The sequence below is a fragment of the Gavialis gangeticus genome, unplaced genomic scaffold (genome assembly GCF_001723915.1).
Source record: "Gavialis gangeticus isolate Ggan-Ray unplaced genomic scaffold, GavGan_comp1, whole genome shotgun sequence".
Lineage (NCBI taxonomy): Eukaryota > Metazoa > Chordata > Crocodylia > Gavialidae > Gavialis > Gavialis gangeticus.
Window position 1 is genome coordinate 34130734 of NW_017728994.1, and position 25432 is coordinate 34156165.

Genomic DNA, 25432 nt, shown 5'->3' on the forward strand with positions numbered 1-25432 from the left:
GTAGCTACAGTGTCATCTGTGTTGCCTGCGGGAGCTGGCAACTCAGCAGGCTCTGCTGGGGCTGCAAGAGGCTCGTACCTGTTGCAAAGCTCCAGCAGAGCAGGGGCCTTGGTGCAGCGGGCCCTGGGGCCCTTGACCACCTTGGTCCAACCCCATGGCTGGACAGAAGGGGAGGTCTCCAGGTCCTCCCTTGTCCTGGAGGGAGACCATGGTCTACCCTCCGCCTCCCAGGGGAGAAGGGCCTGGCAGTAGGAGTCTATCTCCTGCTCACAGTCCCTGATGGTGTGCAGTCTCTGGACTGTGGCCTGGAGCTCCTTCAGCTGGTGCGCCAGAGACCCCAGTAGGGAGCAGACCCCACAAGGGGAGGTAGCCATGCTCTCAGGCCCCAGAGCCTGAAAAAGGGACAGGCAGCCCCCGCAGCTGAGAGCCAGGGGCTCTGTCTGCGTGGAGCCCGGGACCATGGGCTTTGTCTGGGTGGCTGTCTCTGAGGTGCCAGAGGGGGGCGCTGCAGACCCTGAGGGGACCCTCAGGGTGAGGTACATGCCGATCCGTGTCATGCCACTGGTGGGCTGGCTCTGGCTGGGACTCTCTACTCTGGGGGATTCACAGACTGGGCCTTGGGCCCTTCCGCTCGCCCTCCTGTGTGAAATCCCGTGCTAACTTGTGCGCCGGGCCCAGAAGCATGCCTGTTTGTGTGGCCTGTTCACGAGGCTCCAGTCACACGGCTCCCTGGGGGGCTGGGCGAAGTAAGAGCCGGGGCGGGGGGCATGACCCTCCTCAGCCCACTTAGCCTGCTCTCAGCTGGCTAGGTCCCTCCCTCCATGGGCCCCTGCTTACCTGCCAGCGGGCCGGGGCTCATCAGGGGTCCTGTGGGCACTGCTGGGGTCCCTGGGCTCACGGGGGTGCAGCAGGCTAATTCTTTTTAATCAGAAAGATAGTTAGATAAAAATTTTTCCACTAGCCATATTGCTTACACAGATTGCGTAAAAGCATCATCAGATAGTTAGAACATACAAAATTAGAGCTGGAAGGGACCTCATGAGGTCATCTAGCTCAGTCTCCTGCTCAAAACAGGATCATCCCTAACTAAACCATTCCAGCCAAGTATCTGTCAAGCATGCTCTTTGAAAATTGCCCTGGATGGATGTTCCACAACCGCTCCAGGTAGCCTGTTCCAATGCCTGACCACCCTCATAGTCAGAAATTCTACCTAATCTCCAATTTAAATTACCTTTGCTGTAGTCTGAGTCCATTGCCCTAGTCTTGTCCCCTACCGCCATGTAGGAAAGTATTTATGTATATAGTGTACAGTAAGCAACAGATGTTACTAATTCAGCTTTTTATTGTCTTTAATTTGAAAATGTATGGGTAAAGTTAAAAAGTGGTTTCAGACAAACTGATCTGAATGTTATCTGGCCTGTCTGAAATCTCTTACAAGTCAGACCTTGGTCTAGATATTTTACATGAATCAACATTATTAGGGCCCCTGTTGCATGTTACACTTAGGACATGTAAGCTACACTTAAAATGCTATCCTCTGAGTGTCTCAAGTCTTAAAATGTGCCAAGTACCATTTTAGGTAGCACAGTTAAGACTTCTCTGGCAAGGAGTATCTCCACATTCTGTTACCTAACAGGCGCATCTTCACATCACTGTACAGTGACATTGCTACACCTTTTGGAAGTACTAAAGCACAACACAGTGTGAGTAGTTACTGTGCTGTGAATGTGGCACATGGTTAAATTTCACTGCTGCATTGCTATAGCTTTGCACTGTACCCGTGAAGTGCACCACTATGGTGATGTGGCTGACCATCACGTGTAGACACACATGATTGCTACATTGCCATAGTGCACCATGTGGCAACGTAGTGTGTAGGGCAATGTATAGACACACCCAACATGGGTTAAACTAATGTCAGGCTGCTCTAGGAAGGTAATATAGTCAGGAGACTGGTGTGGTGGGGGAGCTGGAACCAAGAAATGGTTGTGTAAGAACCCCAGCTTGCAGATGAGGAATTTTCCCAAATAGGTAAAGTGATTTGCGCAGAGTGAGGCATTTTTCTGATTTTCATTCCTTTGTGAGAATCTTGTAAGTTGCAGACAAGCAGAGTACCACATCATTTGCATCATCACTCACTCTCCATACAGCAAGGTCCTTTATGAAATATGGGTGGAATTTAAAGACACAGCACGTAAACCAAAGTGAAAGGCAATGCTTTTTCACACAAGATACTATTCGTCTGAGGAACTCACTGCTGCTTGATAATATTGAGGCAAACAATTTAGCAAACAAAACTGGATTAGATACTTGAAGAAACAGCTATGGCTTTTGAGGATACATAGAGAATAACATGTAGAGCTGGAAACAGTACATTCTTTAACTGTTATTCAGAAGTAGCTTTAAGCATTTTCATACATCTACTGTTTATGCCTAACAACATCATTGCTGTGCTCTGCAGGTAAGAATAACAGCTACTTGAGTTTGCTTCATAGGTGTTGGCCTACAAGACTACCACTACATGGGGCCCTGGAAATATTTTTTCCCTCTGATATAGTAGTATCACTTAGATACACTACATATGCATGTGGGTGGTCATTCTCTGGGACATCTGGTACAGTTTGGGAAGTTTCATTAGACGTACCACTTCTTTAGATGGATCACTGTTCTGATTCAGCAGAGCAGTTTTTCTGAGGCTAGATTTAAAGGAGATAAGCTATACATGGATCTTTTGAAATGTTTCTGAAGGCTACCGCTATTTATAGCTGTTTTTTAGGCACACAGGGTGAAATCCTGGTGTTAACTGAGATCATCTGGAATTTTACCACTGACTTCAACTGGGCCAGAATTCCCACCCACATATATTGGCTTTTATCACAGGTGACGCATCAGGGACATTCTTGCTGGCATTAGTTATGGAATAATTTTGGAGGTTTTATGGCAAAAGAAGTGAGTTCTTGGCAGAACTTTAGTCAGCAGAATTGTGTTTGCTGGGTCAGTGAAATCTGTCTGTGCTCCCCTGAGGTTCAGGAATCCATTTAATGTACTCTTTCTAAATTGGATCCAGAGAAACAGGATCCTGTTCAAGATATACCACTCTTCCAGAGCTGTCTCTGCATTTATTCTTATTCTAATTCAAACAATAATTCACAAACAAAAAGCTGTTGAGTTGGAGTTAAGGATGAATATATATAACAATAACAGAAACCTAAAAAAATTAGAGTGTAGTTACAGTTATTCTGAAAGCAAACACCACAATCCAGGAAATTCAGAATTCATATTATACTTAGAAAAAATAAATTCACTCTTAAATTACCCAAGCAGCTTTCCTTTTGCCATGTAGTAGTACCAGGCAAAAACCCTGCCATGGCTACTTTAGCACTGTAGTGTTTATGTCCTACATTTAATTAAAATATTTTTATTACATAGATTAGAATTTTTTTTCATTATTTTTTTCTGTATGGCATCATGATCAGGCAGGCTTAAGGTTGGATGGGTATTGTAACCAGACACTTCTTACATATCCATGTTTGAGTTTTTTTTAAATGTAACTTTAACTCTGAATGTCCTGGTATCTTCTGCCCATATGATGATAAACACACTACCCAAAAGTTTACAGTCAGAGGCCCTTTTTTCACAGTCTCAGTATTTTTGGCACCCTTGTCATTAATCCTATGAATACTAGTTGTGTTATGGGCCAACCATAATCGTCCTATAACCCTGAGATACCACCATGATTAGGGCCCCTTTGTTCTAGGAGTTATGTAAACAAAGCAGTAGACAGTCACTATCACAAGGTATTAGTCTACATCAGCTAAAGAAAGGGAAGAACCACAGGGGTAGTGCAGAAACAGAGATCACGATGATGGCTGAAAACCCTGTTGGTCCATGGTCTGTCAGTGAAAGCTCAGCATTGTGGTTCTGTATTAATAATAGAACCAAGGATAATCTGGTTATTACAGAGACTAGGAGTTTTGAATAACTAAAGCATGAAAGATTGGGTAAAAGTACCTTGCTCTTGTTTATTTCAGTTACATTGACATAATATGGAGAGTGTTTGAATTCTAACTCACTCTGCTATTCTGTTCGCTAACAGCTATCCAGAGGGTTTTGGAGTGGATGCAAAACCAAAGTTAGCATCCTATCGCCAAATTTTCCTGGCCCCAGGTGAAGAGGAGAAGTGTAGAAGAGATGATATCCCTGCTCCAGATGAAGGTAATGCATGGCACATGGGATCCATCATTTTTAGGGGAGCAAAACAATCCCTCGTCCAAAAGAAATCTTTTCAGGACAGGATAGACAGATTTTTAGACTTACAAAGATTTTTTTGTGTAGCTGCCATCTCAAAATCCAGCGAGACATTTAATCTAATGGCCAGAGAATGAAGGTGAGAGCAAGGGTTTTCTGATCTGTTCTTATGATGCTGATTGTGCTGGCAGATTATTAGTCTTCTTCTGCCTTAATTTATCTATATGTGCAATGAATACCACTCACAGGGACCTGCTAGTTGTAAGTAATCAGTGTGTGAATGGCTTTGTGTAAGAGAAGTTTAATATAAAATCTTACTGTTGCTGTTACTAAAGTAGCAGGCAAAGTAGTGCTGGCTTCCTTTTCTAGTAATTAGAGCTCACTCCATTTGTTCTGAGCTGGAAAATAACTGTTTGTCAAGGAAATATTTTATACATAAATGGTTCTGTAAGAAAGAGTATGTCTGCAGCTTTCACAGTATCATCCTAGAGGAGAAATGGAGGAGGTAGCTTGGGTGGTGGGGAAAAAAGCACCTCATTCTCTATTGACCCCCTACTGGCATCTAGGAAGGATAGGGATTTTCAGAAGGTCTAACTTTTATCTGCAATGTTTAAGGCTCACAATCATTCATTTGGTATTTTAAGCAGCTTCACAATGAAATTCACTTTGAAGAGCTTTTCTGCTCCCTATGGTAGGTAACCATATGGTAGGCAACTTATTCTGAACCACACAGTAGTCTATGAAAGTTCCCACTGTGAGTAGCAGCTTTCCCTGTGTAGTAGCACCTCTCCCTGTGCAGGGGCTGCGAAATGGATTACAATGGAAAATGAGGTTTTTAATTAAAATAGGCATTTGGGAGCTTCCTGCTGCCAACTGCCATCATTTCTGCAAAATGACAGTATTGTAACAGTAGTTTGGCAGTCCAGCATACTGAGAGAGCTGGACATACCCCAGTAACTACCTTACTCTAACATGGTTCAACATCAGAAAGGAAACTTGACAGGGTTTATTTGGTTTTTTTTTTGCCCACTCACCAAAGCCACTTTACCAGAGTTATCTTCCAAAAGTTACCTCCCTAACAGTGGTGGAGTGCTGTTAAGCTGCTGCTTTGCATTCCGTAGAATTATTTGAGATTGGCCACAGTATAATTGAGTGAAGGTTTTGCTTCAATTACTGCTTGTTCACCTCTATCAAGCAAAAAGCTCTTTCCTCACTTGCAGCTTTCTTTGTTTTCTAGTTCAGCAAGAGATTCTGAAAATCATTGATGTCATCTGGAGGCAGCTCATCTCCCAAAGGCAGCAGGTTCTGGAGGACACCTACAAAATGGACCTCTCTGTAAAGGCAGGAGACACAGAGAGGGAAGTGAAGATAGTAGAGATCACGCCTCTGTGGGAAGAAATGATGGCAAAGGCTTGGCAGAATTTCATAGGTCTCTGATCTTTAATGGAGTGCTTACCACAGATAGCAGTAGCACTGCAGTAACTGTAACACTTATTGAAAGGGCACTGATTTCTTAGTTATAGTCTCCTACTACACATTCCAGCCCAGACACTATGGACCCTTACTCTATAATTACTCAGTTAGGGCACATCCAGACAAGTGCAGCCATGCGGTATGTAGCACCACAAACATGTCTGCAGCACCACATACCGCACAGTCAGGTGTTCTCCGCACTGCAAGGGTGCACTGCCGGTGCATGTGCTACTCCATTTTTTCCTCCCGTGGTTTACTTTGACCCCATAACCAGGGATCAAAAAAAAACCATGGAAAAAAAACTGGAGCAGTGCATGCATGGGCAGCACATGCTGCTAAAAAGCAGAGCCAGGCTGCCCAGGTCCATGATGCAGCTGCCAGAATTGCTGCTGCTGCAGCCCTGGGAGGCCCCAAGGACCCCAGGAAAGGCTGCTGGGGCCAGCACAGTGCTGGCCTCAGCCTCCCCTACCACTCCTGGGGTAACTTGTCATGTGCCAAAGCATGCATGACCTGGGCATTCCCCAGGGACACATGTCAGGGGCGCAAGGTGTGCTGCTGGTGCTTGTCCCTGGGAAGCCAAACATCCACGCTCAGCTTTAGAGGGCAGATTTTGTCCCACCAGTTCCAGGGACTGAGCTTGACAGCACAGAAGGCCCCTTTCAGTCCTACATTCCTATTTTGTTAGGTACTTCACACTTATTTAGTGGTGTGTAAAGGCTTGCTTTCTGTTGCAAGTTGCTGGGAGACAAGTCCCTTGGCTCAGCCATGCAGTTCAGGACCCTCATAAGCTCTAGTATGGAGGGGAAGAATGGTGCATGTCCTGGTTGGAAGAGGGAACCTAAGTAGCAGAGATTCAGGCTTTCTCCTGATTTTCCATGGGCTCCTGATGAACTATACTGCAGCTACCATCCATTAGAGTATTCTTAGATCATTTTAACTCATTCTAAGGGGGTGTTTTGGCACCTGGAGAAGCCCAGAACCTTTAATACATGAAGATGGCTTACAGTTACCATTACCTCCCATGTCAGGCTGCACCTTCTGTGCTTCCTAGATTAACACCTGGGAAGGGGCTGAACTAAAAAATCCTCATAAGAAGTAAGTAGAGCAAGCATCTGGTAAACACAAACAACACCTGATTTCTTCCATTTGCTGCAGCATCTAAAACCCTGAAGAGTCTATCTAACAGTTTTACTCGTAGCACTCCCTGCCTCCCTGGGAGGCAACACATGGAGAACCTGGGTTAAGTTTGCCCTGAGTTAACTCTTTTGAGGTCAATGGAGGTACTCAAGGGATTCCTCAAACCTCATTATTTTAGTTATAAATAGAGTAATATGGGGGTTTGGAGGGGTGAGGTGATACTTAGCCAAACCAGCATTATATAGGTACTAAAAAATGGCATTACACTAGATGTGGACAGCAACTTTGCTTGTGAGTAGGTAGCGGGGAGAACTGATAATATGCTTCCAGGGTTATAGGACCTGCAAAGGCAGGCAGTACAACTCCAAAGCACATACGGATGCATTCCCACCCTCACAAATGCAGAGACAGACCAGATGTAGTGAGTCTCTACCACTGTATTGGCTGATGTCTAAAACAGATGCTAGCCTCCCACCCACACTCAGGACAAGGGTTCATTTTTACTTCCTAAGCATTTTTTTTCTGTTCTACAGCCTCTGAAAAGAAGGCACTCCAAAGTAAAGCAACGTCAGGTCAGAGCAAGCACAATTCCTGGACAGAAAGCTGGTCATCAGCAATGAGGTTGATACCTGGAAGATATACAAAGGAAACAGGATGCAAATCTGAGGTAACCTCAATTTTAAAATTTTCATTGTTCCACCCACACTAAAATGTCCTGCTTCTCAGAAGAACTAATTAAGTTAAACTACTTCTGGTCCCAAGTCACTGTAACACATAGATATCCTAGAACAGGGGTGTCAGACACAGCCTATGAGCTGAATCTGGCTAATGGAGGAGGATCATCCAGTCTCCAGGGCTTTTCACTGCAGTTGCAGAGAAAATTCAGGCACATGCTTGCAGAGCTCAAGGTGGGAGCCGAGGGGCACTACAGCATGCCCTTGGCTCCGCTGTGCTGGGGGTGTGGCCAAACCTGGTGGTAGCCTGGAGTGAGCTAGCCAGGGAGGGGGTTTAATTCTCCCCTCCCTGCCCCACGGACTCAAGCTGGGGTCTGCTGGGCACTCCCCCCTTGCTGTTGCAGTGGCAGGGGTGTGGCCAGAGGCCGGCCAGCATGGCGCTCTGAGGCAGAGGAGGCAGGGAGGGAACCCAAGTCACTGTACCTCTTCCCCCTCTCTGTCCCTGGGGTACTGCAGCAGGGGCTGCCTGCCCTGACCACTTCTGCTGCTGCCACTCACTCCCTGCATGGGGCAAGCCGTGGGCTGAACCCCCTCCTGCCCCCTCTGCCAGGCGCTGGAAGGAGGGGGGAATAACCCCCCACCCCGCATGAGGGGCCATTCTGGCTAGCCTCTGGCCCTGCTGGATCAGTGAGGGGAAGTGACTGTGATGGGGGTGGCACCCCCTGTCATGGCTTCCCGGAGCGTGAGCCTCTTCCTGGTGGTGGGGCCGTGCTGTGGGCAGGAGTGGGGTGGGGAAAGCTGCCATGGATGATGTGTGGGGAGCAGTAGCAACAGCATTAGAGGGTTTTGGGAGGCTATGGCCTCTTTCGAGCCCTGGTGCCACTGCTCACCCCGCACAGTCCACAGCAGCTCTGACCCCCTGCTCACAGCCCCCACCGCTGGGAAGAGGCTCGCGCTCCCCAGACACCATGGTAGGGGCTGCTGCTCTCATCAAAGGCCCTGTCCCCTCGCCACACCAGTAGCAGGGCAGGGGTGTGGCCAGAGCCTGGCTGGCATTGCCCCCTTAGGCAGGGGGCAGGTAGTGGGGTATTCCCCCCTCCCTCTGGCATCTGATGGAGGGGGCAGGAGCAGGCTTATCCTGCCGCTTGCCCTGCGCAGTAAGCGAGTGGCAGCAGTGGTTGGGGCAGGCAGACCCTGGCTGCAGTCCCCTGGGGGCAGAGAGAGCAGAGGGGAGAATAACTCCTCTCCCCACCCCCTCCCCCTGGCCTAAGGAGGGCATCCTGGCCAGCCTCTGGCCATGCTCTCACTGCTGCGGCAGTGAGGGAGGAGCACCCGGTTTGGATTTGTGCCGGTGGGACAGGGAGGGGGGAATTCAACCTCCTCCTTGGCCAGTTCACCCCAGGCTACTGCCAGGGCTGGCCATGCCCCTGCTGTTGGAGAAGCTAGTGGAGAAATGCAGGTCTGTGTTTGGGACAGAGGAGGGAGGTGGGGAATGGACCTCTTTCCTGCTCCCTTCTGGGGCTAGTGTCTGCCACTGCCTGTCCCTGCTCCAGCTAGGGAGCAGAGGGGTGGGGCCAGCCCTGCTGGGCTGGAGCAGAGAGCCCAGCCCAGAGAGCATGCCGGGATGCTGGGGACTGTGGTTTAACTTAAACCAGGAAGGGGCCTGGGACAGACATTGGATAAACCAGTTTGAGCTCAATCAGTTAAGTCTGATACTACATTCAACCAGGTTTATCTGAAACCAGTTTCAGCCATTTTCAAACTGTTTTATGTGCACTGAACTTACGTTCTATTACATGTTTAAACCAGTTTCTGATCACTTAAACTGGTTTATGTGTAATGTCTGTCCCTAGCTTATAGGTAAAATCTGGGTTCCTTTGCTTTAGAGCATGCATAGGCCATCTCTGCCCATTTCAGCCTTAAGACATCCTGGGTTTAACCTGCTGATGCATGTGCTACAGGGCTCTCGCTGTCCAGATCTGGGGACAACATGGGTTTTTCATATAACCAGATGGAGAGTCTTATCGTTTTCTAGCTCAAACTGTAATAGCTCATGTCTTTGGCTTTGTAGGTCAGTAGCTTGCTCCCTGGTGCATTGACCCAGATGGCAGCTGTCTCACCAGCAGTGGAAGCTGCACCTCAGTCTATTGTATAGCAAGGGTTTTTTGAATACCTTATGATCCTCTTTGCTCTTTAAGATCCCTTTGGTGGTTACAAAGTGAGCGACTTCTTTACAGGTACATGTGTAGATTGTGATGTCATACTGCAAGAGCATCAACTATTTGCCCTGGGGTCTGTTTAATTATTTTTTAAAATTAATTTTGATTATTACAGCTGATTACACCTCAGTGAGCAATGTAATTGATATTTGTTAATGTATCCCAAGGAACATTTTGTACAACATGCTTTTTGCTGTTGAAGGTTAAAGACTCCGTTATTGGTTTTTCCCTAAATATGCCCACATCATTAGTTCCTCCAGTGAAAAGGTTGCCATCTGGAAAAGGCAGCACGGAGATATTATTCAGGCACAAGTGCATGAAATTGGTGTTTCTGCATCTTCTGTCTCTCTTCTGCAAAGGAGCGGCTTGTAATTAAAGGAGCTGGGTTTGGCGGAAACATTACTCATTTGGTGTTATTCCTTATCATGTCAGCAGCTGACAGCTTTGCAGCTCTGATAAATTGTTCCTCTCAGTGAGAGGCAAAACTACAATTCCAAATGTTCTTTTCTTCCCTCCTCCCCTCTACCCAGCATTTCTTGTTAAGAGTGAACAACACTTTTTAGATAGATGTATCTTGGTGAGAGGGAACCAATTTCCTAGCTTGTCCTTAGTCTTCAGCCTGGACTTCCTGGAGTCCCCAAATGAGGGACTTTTCAAAAGCACTTAAGTGAATTGGAAGTATGAATTGCACTGAAAGTCAGTGAGACTTGTACTCAAAACAAACTTAGATGTTTCTGTAAATCCTATCCATGAACTTGGTCCCCTTGAATGCACTGACAAAGTGCCCATTGGTTTCAGTAAGTGGAGGAGGTGGTTTTCTACAAATATGATACTTTTCACGGGCTAGATTGTTCTCAATGGAATTTGCTGTCTCCAGTAGTATCACTTAAATAAATAAGATATGCAGGATTTGGCCATTGATTGGAATGACAGTTCAAGTTTGCAGGCTTAGCTAAATCATAGAAAAGTAGGATTAGAAGAGACTTCTGGGGGTCTTCTAATTCAACATCCTGTTCATCCCTGTCCAACCTATCCCATATATGTGCTTGTCTAACCTATTCCTAAAATTACACAATTATCGCTGAACAAGGCACATTGCCCAAAGACACCAAAAGCACCTTAACCTCCCACAGGTAAAGCAGGGGGATGAGGGCTATCAGCGTCCACTGCAAGGATTGTTAAAATGTGCTTCAGAGATCCAAGGAAGAGGTCCATTCCCCCGCTACAGAGGAAGGCAAACACTGCCACAGTCTATAGCTGTCCAACCAGAAGGTAACATTTCTTCCTGATCCCAAAAGCATAGTGTGGAAGAGCAAGACCCTTTAACCAGGAACCTCTGGGTTTTCGTCCTAGAAGGAGCACTGGTGCTCCCCAGTCAAAATCTCCAGCCTTGGCTACAGATAACACCCAGTGCTTCTGAGGAAGGTAAAAAACTCCCTGACATCTTTAGCAACAGGAAGGGAAAAATTCCTTGCCCCCTGTGGCAGCCAGCAAACCTCAGTAGCATGGGAAAAACCAAACAGCTTCCATTCACTCTGCAATCTGGTAACAGCAAATCACAGCCCCTAACTGGACAGCCAAAACTTCTCTTTCTGCATCCCCTCCATAAACTTATCCAAGCTCCTTTAATCTTCTTTTATGACTAAGCCACTTGTAGAGCTGTATTTCATTCTCCTGCTGCTGAGCATTGTCCTCTCCAGTATCTATTTTTTTAGGCTGTAGAGCTTTTCTTGCTATATTCCAGTAACCTGTGTCTTTGTTCGGATGGGGTGAGCTCCTGGGCTTCCAACTGTTATTCTCTACAGAGCATGCCAAACATAGCTACTCCTAGATCATTCCTGATGAATGCCTACCCAACCTCTTGAAAACCTCCAAAGGAGGAGATTCCACAGCTTCCCTAGGCAGTGTATTTCACTGCCTCACTGTTCTAACAATGAAGACGTTTCTCCTGCTAACCAATCTCAGCTTAGTTTGCTATAACTTCAAGCCACTGATATGTGTTCTCTCTGCAGCAACAGAAACAAAGATATTTACCCTATTTTTATGGCAGTTATTTTGGATATTTGATGACTGCTGTCACATCTCCTCTTAATTGCCTTTTCTGCAAGCTGAGAATGCCGATTTCCTTCAATATCTCCTCACACGGTTTGCCTTCCAAGCCCTTTATCATTTTTGTTGCCTGTGCTTGTACCCTCTTTATCTTCTCCAGGTTTTCTCACAATACAGACACATCTAGTCTGTGATCTACCAAAAACTCCCAGATCCTTTTCTGTAGTGCTGTCATCCAGCCAGTTGTAATCCATTTTGTATTTGTGTTTTTGATTATTAGTCCCAAGGGGCATGTCTACATATTCATTAATGTACTTTTGCTACTGCGCCTTAAGTTGAGGCAAAGTAGCTGTTAAGCAGCTCTGCCTTCTTTGCATCTTCCGTTAAAAGCTCACTCTGGCTATGTAACAGTAGACTCACAACTTCCTTTGCCTTTCTTTTCTGGCCAAAATATTTATGGGCCTGTACAGAAGTTACAATTACCATGGGTTAAGTGCATAGAATGCGCTTTATACCTGCAACAGAACAGATGTTCATGGAGCATAAAGCACTTTAATATTGGAGGTAGGAGAATGGAGCCCCCTTGCCATGTGGACCTGGCCCAGCCCCACCCCCAAGACCTGGCCCAGCAAGCTTGGTGGGGGCCTCATAGCATGGTGGCTCCATTCTCCTCCCCCCCCAACACTGCTTACAGTCGCCAGCTGGTGGAGGTGGGGCTGGGGAGAGGGGACAGCCTCCTGGGAGCCATGCTGGAGTACCCCCAGGCTGATGACCTCAGCCAGTGTGGGCAGGCTCCAAGCCCCCTGCCCCCAACCTGACTGAATGGCAAACATCTGTTCAGTTCACTCTAACTCTAATGTATAGCACTTCAAGGAAAACACAACAGTTAGAGTGTTTCCACAAGGGGCTTTTTGAACATCTGTACTTAGCCGGTGATTATAAATATTTGTGAATGGGAATTATTAAGGCTTTATTTAAATACTATCAAAATATTGCTGAATGGGGAAAAATAGAATTGTCAAGAGAGTATCTGGAATTTCAGTCAGGTTCCAACCTCTGGGCTTTTTCTTTGTGTTGACAAATAAAATATGTGGAGAAGAAAAGAGGTGGGTGTGGCCTATCTTGGCACTTTATTCATTACTGTGTTTTGCGTTAGGTGAAGTCCTTCATTTCCTGATAAGTGAAATGAACTTCATTTCTCAGTCTAGGAAGCCCATTGGTCAAGATGATAGGTTGCCACCTAAGGTGTTGAAATTAATAGGTTTATATGGCACTTTATGAAGGTGAAATCAAATTTCAAGGAAACTGCATGTGTTCGAAACCTGGTATTGACTGATTGATTGGTTTAAAGATGCAATGAATTAAGCCAACAGTTTAAATTTAGGGTCATATTTTTATTTAAAAATGGCTATTTAAATTTATAAAAGCTTATGCTTTTCTGAATGAATTAGTCTTTAGGGTGGCACCCCGTGGCACCCTCTGCCTGACTTCAGACTAGCACAGCCAACCACTTCTGCCTGTTTTCTAGAAACTATTCTCCAATCAAGAGTCCTGTTTCTCTTGCTAAATAGTAGAGGAAAAACCCTAGATTCCTAGGGCCAAATACAAAAGTACTGCTATGTGTTTGTGAAGGGCAAAATTCTGTGGTCCCTAATTGAATAAAACTCTGTTGCAATCAAGGGATGATTTGGATGAATCAGAACAAGCTCAGATTTTGCTCCATAAACAGAGGTGAAAATGCTCTTTTTTGGTTCATTAAATCTATTCCCCTGCTGACTCAAAAGTAGCCAATGTAAGCTGAAAAAATAATCTGTATTTATTTATTTATTTAAGTTGATTTGATTTACATATTACCCTTACTGAAACGGCCTGGGACAGTTTTTAGAAGAAGAAAACAGAATAATTTATAAAATAGGGGAATGAACAAGAACAAAATAACTTTAAAAAGCAACTGAAATATCAACATAAAACAGACACTCCTAAACAATATCCCAGCCTAGCTTTGTTTGCTAAATGCCTGCTCTAATAGGAAGGTCTTACAGTGCTTCCAAAAGATGTCTGGGCCTGGGCTCTGGCGGGCCACATGAGGGAGGGAGTTCCAGAGCTGATGAATGCCTGGAGTGTGATCTCCCATGTGTTTTTGCCCAGCAGACGTGGTGCATTGATGATACTTGCAGGATTTTGCTCTTGACTGACCTCAGAGGTCACATTGGGGCACAAGGGAGAAAGCAGTCCCTGAGTACATAGAACCCAGGCCATTTAGAACCTTAGAGGTCAAACCCAGCACCTTGGTTTTCACCTGGAAAACTATTGGGAGCCAGTGAAGACTCTGGAGCACTGAAGTTATATGCCTTTTGCAACCCCCTCCCCCCAGCCCTGGCATCCGAAGGCATGTTGCTTGTTCTGCACCAGTAATAGCTTTCAGACAGTCTTCAAGGTCAACCCCATGTAGAGCACATTGCAGTAATCTAGACTTGAGGTTACAAAGGTGGTGGCCAGAACTGAATCTGAAAAAAGGGTTGAAGCCTTCTCAGAAGATGAAGTTGGTGAAAGGCACTGCTAGCCATTGCTGCCATATGAAGATCCAGATGCAGCAGAGAATCCAGGAGCACCCCAAGGCTGTGAACCTGGGTGACAAGGGGATGCTGAATCCCATCAGTATCCCATTACTCCCCACTTCAAGCAGTCTGTCCACCACCATCACCTCATATTTTCTGGATTCATTTTCAATTGGCTCACCTGCATCCAATCCCCAGATTCATCCAGATGTTTGGAAAGGACTGAGACTGTGAGGCATAGGTCAGATGAGAGAGAGAGAGAAAGCTAAGTGTCTGATAGCACCTCACTCCAAATCTTTGAACAGTCTCACCCAGTGTCCTTATATACACATTGAACTGGAGGGGTGACAAGATGAACACCTGGGGACCCCATAGAAAAGCACTCAACAGGATGATGAGCACTCTGCCACCATCACCATTTGGGACCCGCATGATCCAGGGACAACAGGGCAGACTCTACAGTGAGAGACTGCGGGACCTGAACCTATTCAGCCTCCACAAGAGAAGGCTAAGGGGGGACCTGGTGACTGTCTATAGACTCACTAGGGGGGACCAGAGGGGTTTGGGGGAGACGCTGTTTCCCCTAGCGCCCGCTGGCATAACAAGGAGAAATGGGCACAAGCTGTTGGAGAGGAGGTATAGATTGAACATCCGCAAAAACTACTTCACCGTTAGGGCGGCTAGGAGCTGGAACCAACTTCCAAGGGAAGTGGTGCTGGCCCCTACCCTGGGGGTCTTTAAGAAGAGGCTGGATGCCCACCTAGCTGGACTCGTTTGAGTCCCATTTCTCTTTTTGGGGTTTTTGTTGTTCTCCCGCCCTGGCGGGGGGTCGGGCTAGAAGATCTACTAGGTCCCTTCCGACCCTTAATCTATGAATCTATGAATCTATGACCTTCCTGCTCAGGAAGACAGGAACCAGTTTAGAGCCCACTACTACCCCTCATATACATGCTTCATCAGCACCTCATGCTTATCTGTATCAAAGACCACAGAAAGCTGTAGTAAGATCTTCTCCAAGCATCAATTAAGGCCATGAGAATACTTTGGTCTGTATCCAGAATGAAAGCCAGACTGGCAAAGATCCAGGAATCCAGTAGCATCCATGCATGTCTGGAGCTGTCAGACAACTACTTATTCAATGACCTTCCCTCAAAAAGGAAGATTGTAGACAGGGTGAGCTGGCTGGGGAGCCAGTGGCAAGCAATGGTTTCTTGAGTAGATGAACAATCACAGACTTAAGAATGTCTGAGACCCTGCCCTCCTGAAGGAAGGCATTGAAAACTCTCCACCAGCAGTGGTCTCAGTCTCCCTTGGCTGGCTTTTACAGGCCAGAGAGGGCACGTTCCAGTTCACAACCAGTTGTAAATTCAGCAGGTCGGGGCAGACTTGATTACTTGAGTCTGCTGGAGCATGAAAACTGATGTGTTTCAGCAGCCTCCAGCATCATGTGTATCAGTGTCCCTGTGCTGAAAAATGGCAGTGCAGTGCTTTGAACTAATTTGAACCCATTGCCATTTTTTCAGTGTGGGGATGCTGATGCATGTGACACTTGGGAACTTTTAATTAGCATGGCTCACTAATTAACCCCTCCTCCCCAATCTCCTGAAGCATATCTATAAATGCCCCCATTGAATATATATTTCCAATGAAGAGTATTTACATATAATAGTAGTGCTGGATTCTCCATCCTTCTGTTCTCCAGATCTACTCTGAGGTTGGCTCAGAATGTGAGCACTGGAAAAGTTTGGAGTGATCCTTGATTTGGTAATTGCTATATTTTTCCTGCTTGGCATCTGAACTACTCTGCAGAAGTTAAAGCAGTACTGGGCAATGCTACATGACTCTGAGTTAGCAGAAGTGGGATTTGCCCAAGGGTAGCTTTTTTCCAACCTTTCAGACAATTTTCCCAGGGCAGCAGTGGATGAGTGTTTATCTACCATGCATGGTTCCTCTGGGATCTCCTCTACTGTCCTTTCTGTTTGTCAGATCCCACCTGTTGACACTTAGTGCATCTTTTCTCAGGATTGTGCTGCTGGTGGAACTAACACAAAGGTTACATTTATATTTGATTTTGCGGTTAGGATTAATCAATTCACTGTATTTGGCTACTTTAATGAAGTGCATGGACACTCAGAGACTAGTGTAGTAGTCTTATTTTGGCAAATCAGAAATTGACTGATAACTCCTATTATTACGAAGACCGTAATAATTTTGTGGAAATCCAGGTTGGGGGGTAGATAGTGGGGGGCACCAGTGCGTGCGCGTGCGCGCGCACACACACACACACACACACACACACACACACACACAACTCCGTGTGCACACCCCTCCAACCCCAAATCTACTGCGCGAGCCACTCTGTTTGCAGCCCAGCCGGGTTTGTACCAGGGAACAGTTCATTGACTGGGCTCCCTAGAAGACATGGAAGCAAAAGTCCTGGACTGACATGAACCCACTTGCATGTGTCTGACATCTGACTCAGGAGCCGCTCACATGGGCAGATTCCTGTCAATCTGGGACTTTTTCTTAAATTTTTTCCAACAGCTGGGAAACTGAGACACACAGTAAGACTTTTCTATCTTTTTTTTCTCTTTTTTGCTACTTCATTGTTTACATCTTTTTTTCTCTGTGGTACATACATGCTTTGAAAGGATGGAAACAAAAGATTTATTTTTAATTCTAAAAATGAATAAATTCAATTCATTTAATTCAATAAATTTTCACTTGTGGGGAAAATTCTACAGAATGAAGGGCATAAGATGAACATTGCTTTCATACATGGCTGAGAGCAAGCTGATACAACAGATGTTTTTGTTCGTTTGGATCAGCACATATAAAGGAATCTGAAGATCTAGACTGCCTATACATGTGCTGGAGGTGGGGCATTTTAATTATAGCGCTTCCTGGACAACTGTTCTGATTAAAACAATTCACCATCATGTGCATTAAGCCCCAGTACATTTAAAAATGGTGGTGGGATACTTTATCTAAACCTCATTCAGTGAAGTTTAGATAAAGTGCCCCTGTGGACATTTTAAAACACACTCTGATCTCACTTGTAGTAGTGTTATCACTGCATCGAATGCAAGGGAATTTATAGTCTTTGTGAGAAGAGCATTAAACCCTTAAATGCTAAGGTTTCTCTAGTACTCTGGATAGATACTGCATTCTCTTTGTTGCAGGATATTTTTGAGCTTCCAGGGAGCCCTCAAAATGTAGTAGTCCCTTTTAAAGCCCAGGCCATTTAGAACCTTATAGGTCAGAAAGTAGAAAAGTGTTCACAGGAGTTCCAGCTGCTAATCTGTCTATGTTCAGATGGATCAATTTCTTTTGTCTGGCTTTCTGGTATGAAGGCAGCCATCAACCCTCTTTTTGCAAATAACAGGTGGATAATAATAAAACAAAATCAAACTAACAAGCTGTTTCCATCAGTGTGCTAACAATGGGCAGCTTCCTACAATTCAGAGGACTCAGTTCACAGAGGAGAAGGGATTTTCTAAAGCATCTGTATGATTTAGGAGTCTGAGTTCTGTTGAAAGGCATAAATGCCTTGTATGCTTTTGAAAATCCTGTATTTTTTAATTTTATTCAATATATTTAAAGTTTTTGTATTACCCATGTCTTCAGCATTTTTGATGTTGCCTACTTTAACTCAAAGTGCGTGTACATAAATACATTTGTAAGTCAGTACTAGCAAGTTATAGATTTTTCCTTTGTCATTCAAGAAAAGAATCATGGTCTTTCAGGGCCATCTGTGGGGAAATATGCATATCAGAGAGTTAACGAAATTGAGTTTGGAAAAAAATATATCAACATGAGATCAGTTTAATCATCCAGTGCAGTGTTCTTGGACTGAGATGGCACAAAGTTTCTTTGGGGCTCTAGCTGAAGTTACTTATCAGAACTCTTCCTTTTGACCTAATTGGAATCGTAAATTCCTGGGGATTCAAAGGCTGCCGCATTTGAAACCTATACTGGGAATTTTTGCCTGCCTCTGTGAACCTGGCTTTTCAAAGAGCCTGAAATTCTAAATTTCCTTCTGCCCCATTTTTTCACACATGCAGAAACTTTTTGTCATTATTTCCATGCTAGTCCTAGTCATCCAAGGATTTTCTTCTAGACCCATTGCCAGATGGGCTGTTACTGCACAAATGTACTCTGACTTACCAAGGCAAAGTTCTTGTAAAATTGTCACAGCTGTCAAAAAGGCAAGATGACATTATTTTTATCTATGTTATACCAATTACTTACCATGTAACCAGCAAGCTCAAAAGTTATATCCGTTTACTTGTATCACAGGAATTACAGGTCAGATTTTCAAAGGTATTTGAGATAAATAGTGATGAGTTCCATAAATACCCTTAAGAATCTGGACTAACATTTCTTCTGTGCTTGATGAGTTCCAGGAGACCCTTGATTTGTGTGCCACAGCATCTTAGTTACAATGCTATCTGTAGCTCCTTCAGCCATGAGAGGGCAATGCATCACAAACACAGAAGCAGCTAGGACTTCTCGTGTTAGAGCATCCTTTCCCACCTTGTAGGAAACAGGCATGAATAAGTAGACCTAATTCTATACAATAGAAGGCTTTGGTGCCACATACGCTGCTGTGTGTCTGTTGCATTGTCTCAAATTGTCACTTCAGATTTGCATTGTATTTCACTTGTGGGGAAAAATAAACTAGAAAACAAAAATGTTTTCAGCCTAGAACTAAAAAGTGTAGGGCAAATGCACAAATTCATTATCTTTGCAACAAACAGGTGCCTTAAAGACGGGAAAGGCAAAATTTCAGCCTTGTAAACATTTACAAAAATACCAACTCTTCAGCAGCAGGCACAAAGCTTTTTAAAACATAAGTGTTAAAGAAAACTGGCCATTAAGAAGGATGGCGGGGGTCAATAAATCCTAGTGGGTCACAAAACCTTATCTTCTGGCACTGGCTTGCATTTACTTTCAGATAGCTGGGAAACGAGGTGCCATTTTAGAGGCAGATTCAATCCTTGGAAGAGGGAGTACTGAAATAATATCCTAGGATATTTTTCTTTCATAGAATAGCAATAGAATTGGCATTAAAAGGAGCACTTCAGAGGGGTATAATTGTATTTATGCTGTTTGATGTACAAAGGACTGATCCTAATCCCATAGGAGTCTTTCCATTTTTTTGAATGAGCATTGGATCAGACTCTCTATACATTGTTAAGTGGCCTTTCCTGATTGTAGGCATGTTTAACATCTAAAACCTGTAAAAAGAGCTGTCCTGCTGGTGCTGAAAGTTCAGACTTCCCAGGGATTCCTGTGCATGCTTTTTTATGGTTTGCCCAAATCTGTGTGGGCAAACAGACATAAGGCATCCAAAACTGTCCATGGGGAAAAGCTGGATTGTGCCCAGGACATTTTGGAACTCCAGGTGAATACAGGGCCCAAGGTCTGCTTGCATTTACATGAGGAATCCTATATACATATATAGTAATCTCTCTCTCTCTCTAGCCCTTACTCTGGGGGCAGCTTCCACCCTGGGCTTTCACCACTCACTGCTGCTCTGCTTTGCCCTGGTTCAGGGTCCCTCAGGTAGCTCTTCCGTCCAGGGAGCTCCTCTCCCTGGTCACAGCAGGGCCAGACTGCCCCCCCTTGCTCTGGCCCTTGTGTTTATAAGCCTCCCCACACCCCACCTTTTCTGGTGAGATGGTTCCCCAGCCACCCACAGAGGTTTCCAATCTGAGTCTGATGGATAGGTCTCTGAGCAGCTTACAACCACTATTCTGGCTTTGGTGGTGCCGTTGTTGCCTGTAACAGGGCTTTGCCCATATGCCCTACCATAGAGCAGGGAGCACTGTAATAGGTGATTATATATATATAGAGACAGAGAGAAGGGGGAGATTACAGTTTGATCTATTTTAGGACTCTGATTAGAAACCTCTGTGGGTGGCTGGGGAACCATCTCACCAGAAGAGGTGGGGTGTGGGGAGGCTTATAAACACGGGGCCAGAGCCAGGGGGGGCAGTCTGGCCCTGCTGTAACCAGGGAGAGCTACCTGAGGGACCCTGAACCAGAGCAGAGCAGCAGTGAGTGGTGACAGCCCAGGGTGCAGGCTGCCCCCAGAGTTATGGCTGCTCTGATGGCGGGGAAAGAAGTTTTTTTCTTAAAGTGGGAGTGTGCTTTTCCTTTCGTAGTGTTTGTTTGCTCAGAATGGAAGGTTTGTGTTACAGCTAGATGGCTTATTATTTGATTAAGTTTTCCAGTTATGGACTGGAAAGTTATACTGGTTTACCCAAAATGACTATCATGGAAAGTTGTAGGTCCCAGTGGTGCCTGAGAGGCACATGGCAACTTTGAGCCCTACCAGGGGCATGGACTTGTGGCAGTAGGAGCCTTGGGCAGAGAAGCCCACAGCGCAAGCCTGAGAGGGGCAACAGCAGTCCTGAAGCTAAGAGTGCCAGACCACAACCCTGCAAGGGGTGGCCTGAAGTCTAAGAAGGGTGAAAACATAGCTCAAGAGGGGTGTGGGCCACAGCGAGGGGCCTGCAGGCCAAGAAGGGTGAAAGCAGAGCCCATCAGTATGAGACAAGGGCTGGAACCCAGCAGCCAGGTCTGGCACTGTGAGCCAAGGCTAAAGGGGACCAGCAAGGGAAAAGGGGTGAAGGCTGAGCAGGCCAAAGCCCCAACAAAGTCAGGTATTGACCAGGGGACAAAATGTCCCACCTTTGTGGTGACTGATAATACCTGTGGGGATGGGACTAGCTATAGGGCAGGTCAGAGACCATAGAATTACCCCTTAAGATGATTACTGTACTAGAGCACTGATGGGAAAGGAGAGCCCATCTAGCACCTGAGGGGTGAGTTTGAGACCTATGGAATCCAGGAGGGACTTGTTGGTGATGAGCATGGATAAGGGCTCACTCTGAGATCTTAGGTCAGACTCTCTATCAATTTGACTAAATACAATAAGACATGGCAGGAAAGAAGGAAGAAAGGAGACCCAAGGAGCTGGGGTGAGTACAGGAGCTGTGTGGCCACCAATGGGTGTTATAGTCTCCTCTGGGGCCTGGTCCTGTTACAGTGTCTGCTGTTGTTACAGCATCTGAGTCCCATGCGTAATCTGTACAATCACGCCTTCTGCCATGTTACATGTGCATGGCAGGTAGCATGATTGTGGGATCACACATTAGATCCTATTGCACCTTATTGCTAGTGCAGGGGTAGCCCAGCAAGAAGCAAGCTCCTGCAGCTGGGAGCCCCCTCAGTTGAGGGGTTCCTAGCCATGACAACATCCATGCATCCCCAGGGCTGGGAGATCATGACTGCTGTGATTCTCCCAGCTCTGGGAGTTTCATGCACCCTCAAGGCTGGGGGATTGCAGCTGTGGGACTTGGGTTCCCTGAACTGCAGGGAAATTGAGCTAGCTGTTCCTGGGGCTGAGAGTCCCTTCAGTTGCAGGACTCCCAGCCACAGGGGTGACCCTGCTACATTAGAGCTTGGTAACAACCAGCTATAAAGTTGGTATGCGTTTTTTGAGCTGTAACTTTATAGCTAGTTGGAGCTTTTTATGGCATGATAGCTATTTTTCACAGGTAGCTGGTCTCAAGGAAATTGTGCAATTAACCAGTTAGTTGCGCTATATCTGTAGGTGTAGAGGGGGCCTCTCCTTGTTCTTTTACAGTTATTTCAAGTAAACCAAACTAAAATAAGCAAACATAAAATGATGGTATTTCTTTGCGAAGTGCATCATTTGTGTAGCATCTTTATCTTCATAATAGAAGGATAATTAACATCACTAATTATCTAATTAAGTTCATTAAGCATCCACCAACAGTGCACCGTGAAGTTGACATTATGTTCTACTGTCAACAAATGCTTTGATTTCTTAGGAAGTAATTAAAATGTAAATTAGCATGCCATTAAATGCACAAGGGAAGTTTGAAATCAGATATTCATTTCAAAACTGCTTCTAGCACACACTTTTTTCCTTCCCTGAAAGCAGGAACTTTGTTATTAATGATGTGTATTAAACAATTTCCATTATAATATTATTGTCTTGTTTGATAACTGCTTCACAGCTAAATTAAACTGGTCTGCAACAAGCTGGAGAAAGCTTCTTTAACTTTGAACCAAGAAAAGTTTTCATGCCCTCTTTAAGGAAGAGATGTCTGTCTCTCTGTGTTCAGAAATCACTTTCAGGGCAATAATGCAAGATCAATATGTTATATAGGTTAATAGAGTATGTATGTAGCTATCTGGCTTTCTAGTTTTGATACAATACCAATCACTATAACATTTTAAATATTAGAAAGTTGCTCTATATTCAGTTCAATTAACAATTTTTCAGGGACTATTTTGCATGGGACACTTAGTACATGTTAAATGCACTTAGAATGTGAGCATCTGTGCATTCAAGCAGCAAAACAAATACGTTAAGTACACTTGTCTTGTCGCAAACCTACAACTTTTTGGGCAAGGAGTATCTCAGATCATACTGAATAACAGATTTATAGGCTACCATTTATAGACTCCACAGAAATAATACAAGCAATTTGCAGTCCTTCTGCATCCCAGGATGCAGTACTTCCAGCACTCTCATTCCTGCTCCAAGGGTTGGTCTGTCTACCCACCTGAACTCTACTGCCCAGGGATGTGGCACCAACCCCAAGACAACACCCCCACCTTGTGGGGCATGATCCCAGCCCACAAAGCATCTCCCCGTGCATTCATTGAAAGCCTCAGGGTTCACTAAGACCTATCAATTTTGCCTGAGTGCTCCAGTGAACACTTCGTTTCATGAACAAAACTAAACCAGAGAGTATCCTCCTCAGACCTCTGCAAGAAGTTTGTGAACTGGTTTCATGGTGAGGTGCTGGCCCTCATTGTGATCTAGAGCAATGAAAGAACTATGTCACACCTGGGAAGGACAGCTGACAAAACCAGGCAGTCTGAGTCCATTGCAGCCTAGATGGTGACTCAGGGGCACTAGTGGGACTGGCATTAGATATACACTAAAGTACTTGAATTCATAGTATATTTGGTGCAAGGAAGCCAACAAAATCTCAAACACTATGAAGACCATGGTCCTCTACCACAAGAAGCTACCAAGGTTCCTTGAGGCAGACCGTAGAGAATGGAGAGCTGCAGAGAATGTGAAGAAATCTAGAACCAACATACATAATCAGCTAACTACGGAAACACAATCAAGGTTGTTTCTATCATGTTTACTTTTCAGAGTGAGGTGCAGCCTAGTGCTTGGGAGATTCCAGTATTGATGTTGCCCCAAGGGCATGAAGAGACACCCCTTCAGTAGACTTGTGTAACACAGCAACTGCTGAGGGGCTCAGAGAGGGTCCAAGAATTGATCCTCTATATCCCTGCATCCTTCTAGTCCACCATGGAGTCATGAAAGTCCTTTTTGCACAGGGTGGCCACCACTCTGAAGGAGTATGGCCATGCCACAATAGAGAGGCAGCAGGCTCCTGTAGTCACTTACCCCAGCAAACCAGAGGCCATGTTACCAATATCATGTCAGCTTGGGCTACCATGCATTCTGCCTCTCCTCTCCCACCCTTTCCTGGGTAGCAAGCACTGCTAGGTTATCAATGGGAGCTGGCCAGGTGTGCCACATGCACACCACCCCATACACCAACTGCCTTGGTTGGCTGGAGTCTTGCACCCCTTGGAGTGGCTGGATGCCAAGCAGGGAGTGGAGGTCTGAGTAGCAGGTCCAACCAGATGCCATTACAGGGGTGGCATTTCCTTTTCCTGCAGCCAGTGGGAAAGGCCACCACCCTCTCCAGCACCTAAACTCCAGCAGCAAGGGGCAGCACCACAAAAGGATACCTGAACTTTGATGACAAAATGAGAGGATTGTCCCTGGGCCTATTTATCCCCAGCCAGCTCCCCAGCAGTGTGGACTCAGACCTGCCCATGGAGATGCAGCTATCAAGTTCTTTGGAGTCATCTGGCTCAGACTGGGGGAGCCATGTTCCATGACACAGAGTCACCAGGGACTCTCCCAGCCAGCAGAGAGACCTGGGGATAAGGGACTTGGGTGGATCCAAAACTACACCACAGAACATTTAACTTTAGTTGAAGAAATAAAGCTTGCATTGTTCTGTCTGGGTCCTTCAGCTGGGAGTGCCACTTCAGCCTGGGCATGATCCGAAGTGCCATGGGCGTCTGCCAGCATGGGTCCATCCACAGCCATCCCCATTTTCCAGAAAGGCTACCCCCTTCACTTTGTATTTATTGTGGAGGATGCAAGTGGCAGCCATGAACCTGAGAATGAACTCAGGCTGAGAAACAATGTGGAGCCTGAGGGACCTCTAGCGTTCCTGTGGTGCCTAAAGGTGCACTGTATCACCATCTTACAGTTGCTCAGCTAGTAACTGAAGAATACCTTTCTGGGATCTAGCTGGCTGGTATATGGCTTCATGAGCTAGAGGAGTAGTAGGTAGGCTGGGTTCTCAATCGTAAGTGTGGGAATGATCAGCCTGCCCAAATCTACAGTGGTAGTGCCAGGGGCAAACTCTTCCAACTCTATCATCTCTGGGACACTGGAGTTCCTGAATACGTAGATGTCACATGCCTGGCCCAACCACTCAACACTGATGTTAGTGAAGCATCCCTAGTGATCCACAACTTGCTGAAACATGTCTAAAATGAATCCCTTATGATTTATGTAATCAGAGACATGGTGATGGGGATACAGAATTGAGCATGTGGGTACCAACTGTTCAAACCCAGTGATGACCTCCTGTGGGTTCCTAGCTGGGTGAACTAAGGCCCAAGCTCCTCAAGTATGGTGTGTCACAGTTTCTGTACAGCTTTCATCATCATTGTCCACCCCATGCAAAATTGGCTGGCAATGAAATGGAGGCTGTAAGTGTTCACCACCTTCTAAATCACTAGGTGTCTCTGATGCACACAAGGCACCAAAGCCCAAAGCCTGGTGCTGGAGCAGGGTCACCAGCAAAGATTCATGGATGTGCCATGGGACATCCTAAAGTTTTCCCACCACTGTTCATCATCCCAGGTTCTAAGCGTGAGCTGCTCCCACTAGTCTGAGATCATTGGTAGTGTCCAGCAGCAA

At 45.6% G+C, this 25432-nt stretch overlaps 1 protein-coding gene across 1 annotated transcript in view; it reads left to right on the forward strand.

Moving 5' to 3' along the window:
• WDFY4 (WDFY family member 4) overlaps positions 1–25432 on the forward strand; it is a 376632-nt gene that overhangs the window by 172499 nt on the left and 178701 nt on the right. The window contains exons 37-39 of the mRNA XM_019502557.1: positions 4097–4215; positions 5486–5677; positions 7392–7525. Of these exons, the coding sequence (XP_019358102.1) occupies positions 4097–4215; positions 5486–5677; positions 7392–7525 (445 nt within the window). The remainder of the gene's footprint in view (positions 1–4096; positions 4216–5485; positions 5678–7391; positions 7526–25432) is intronic.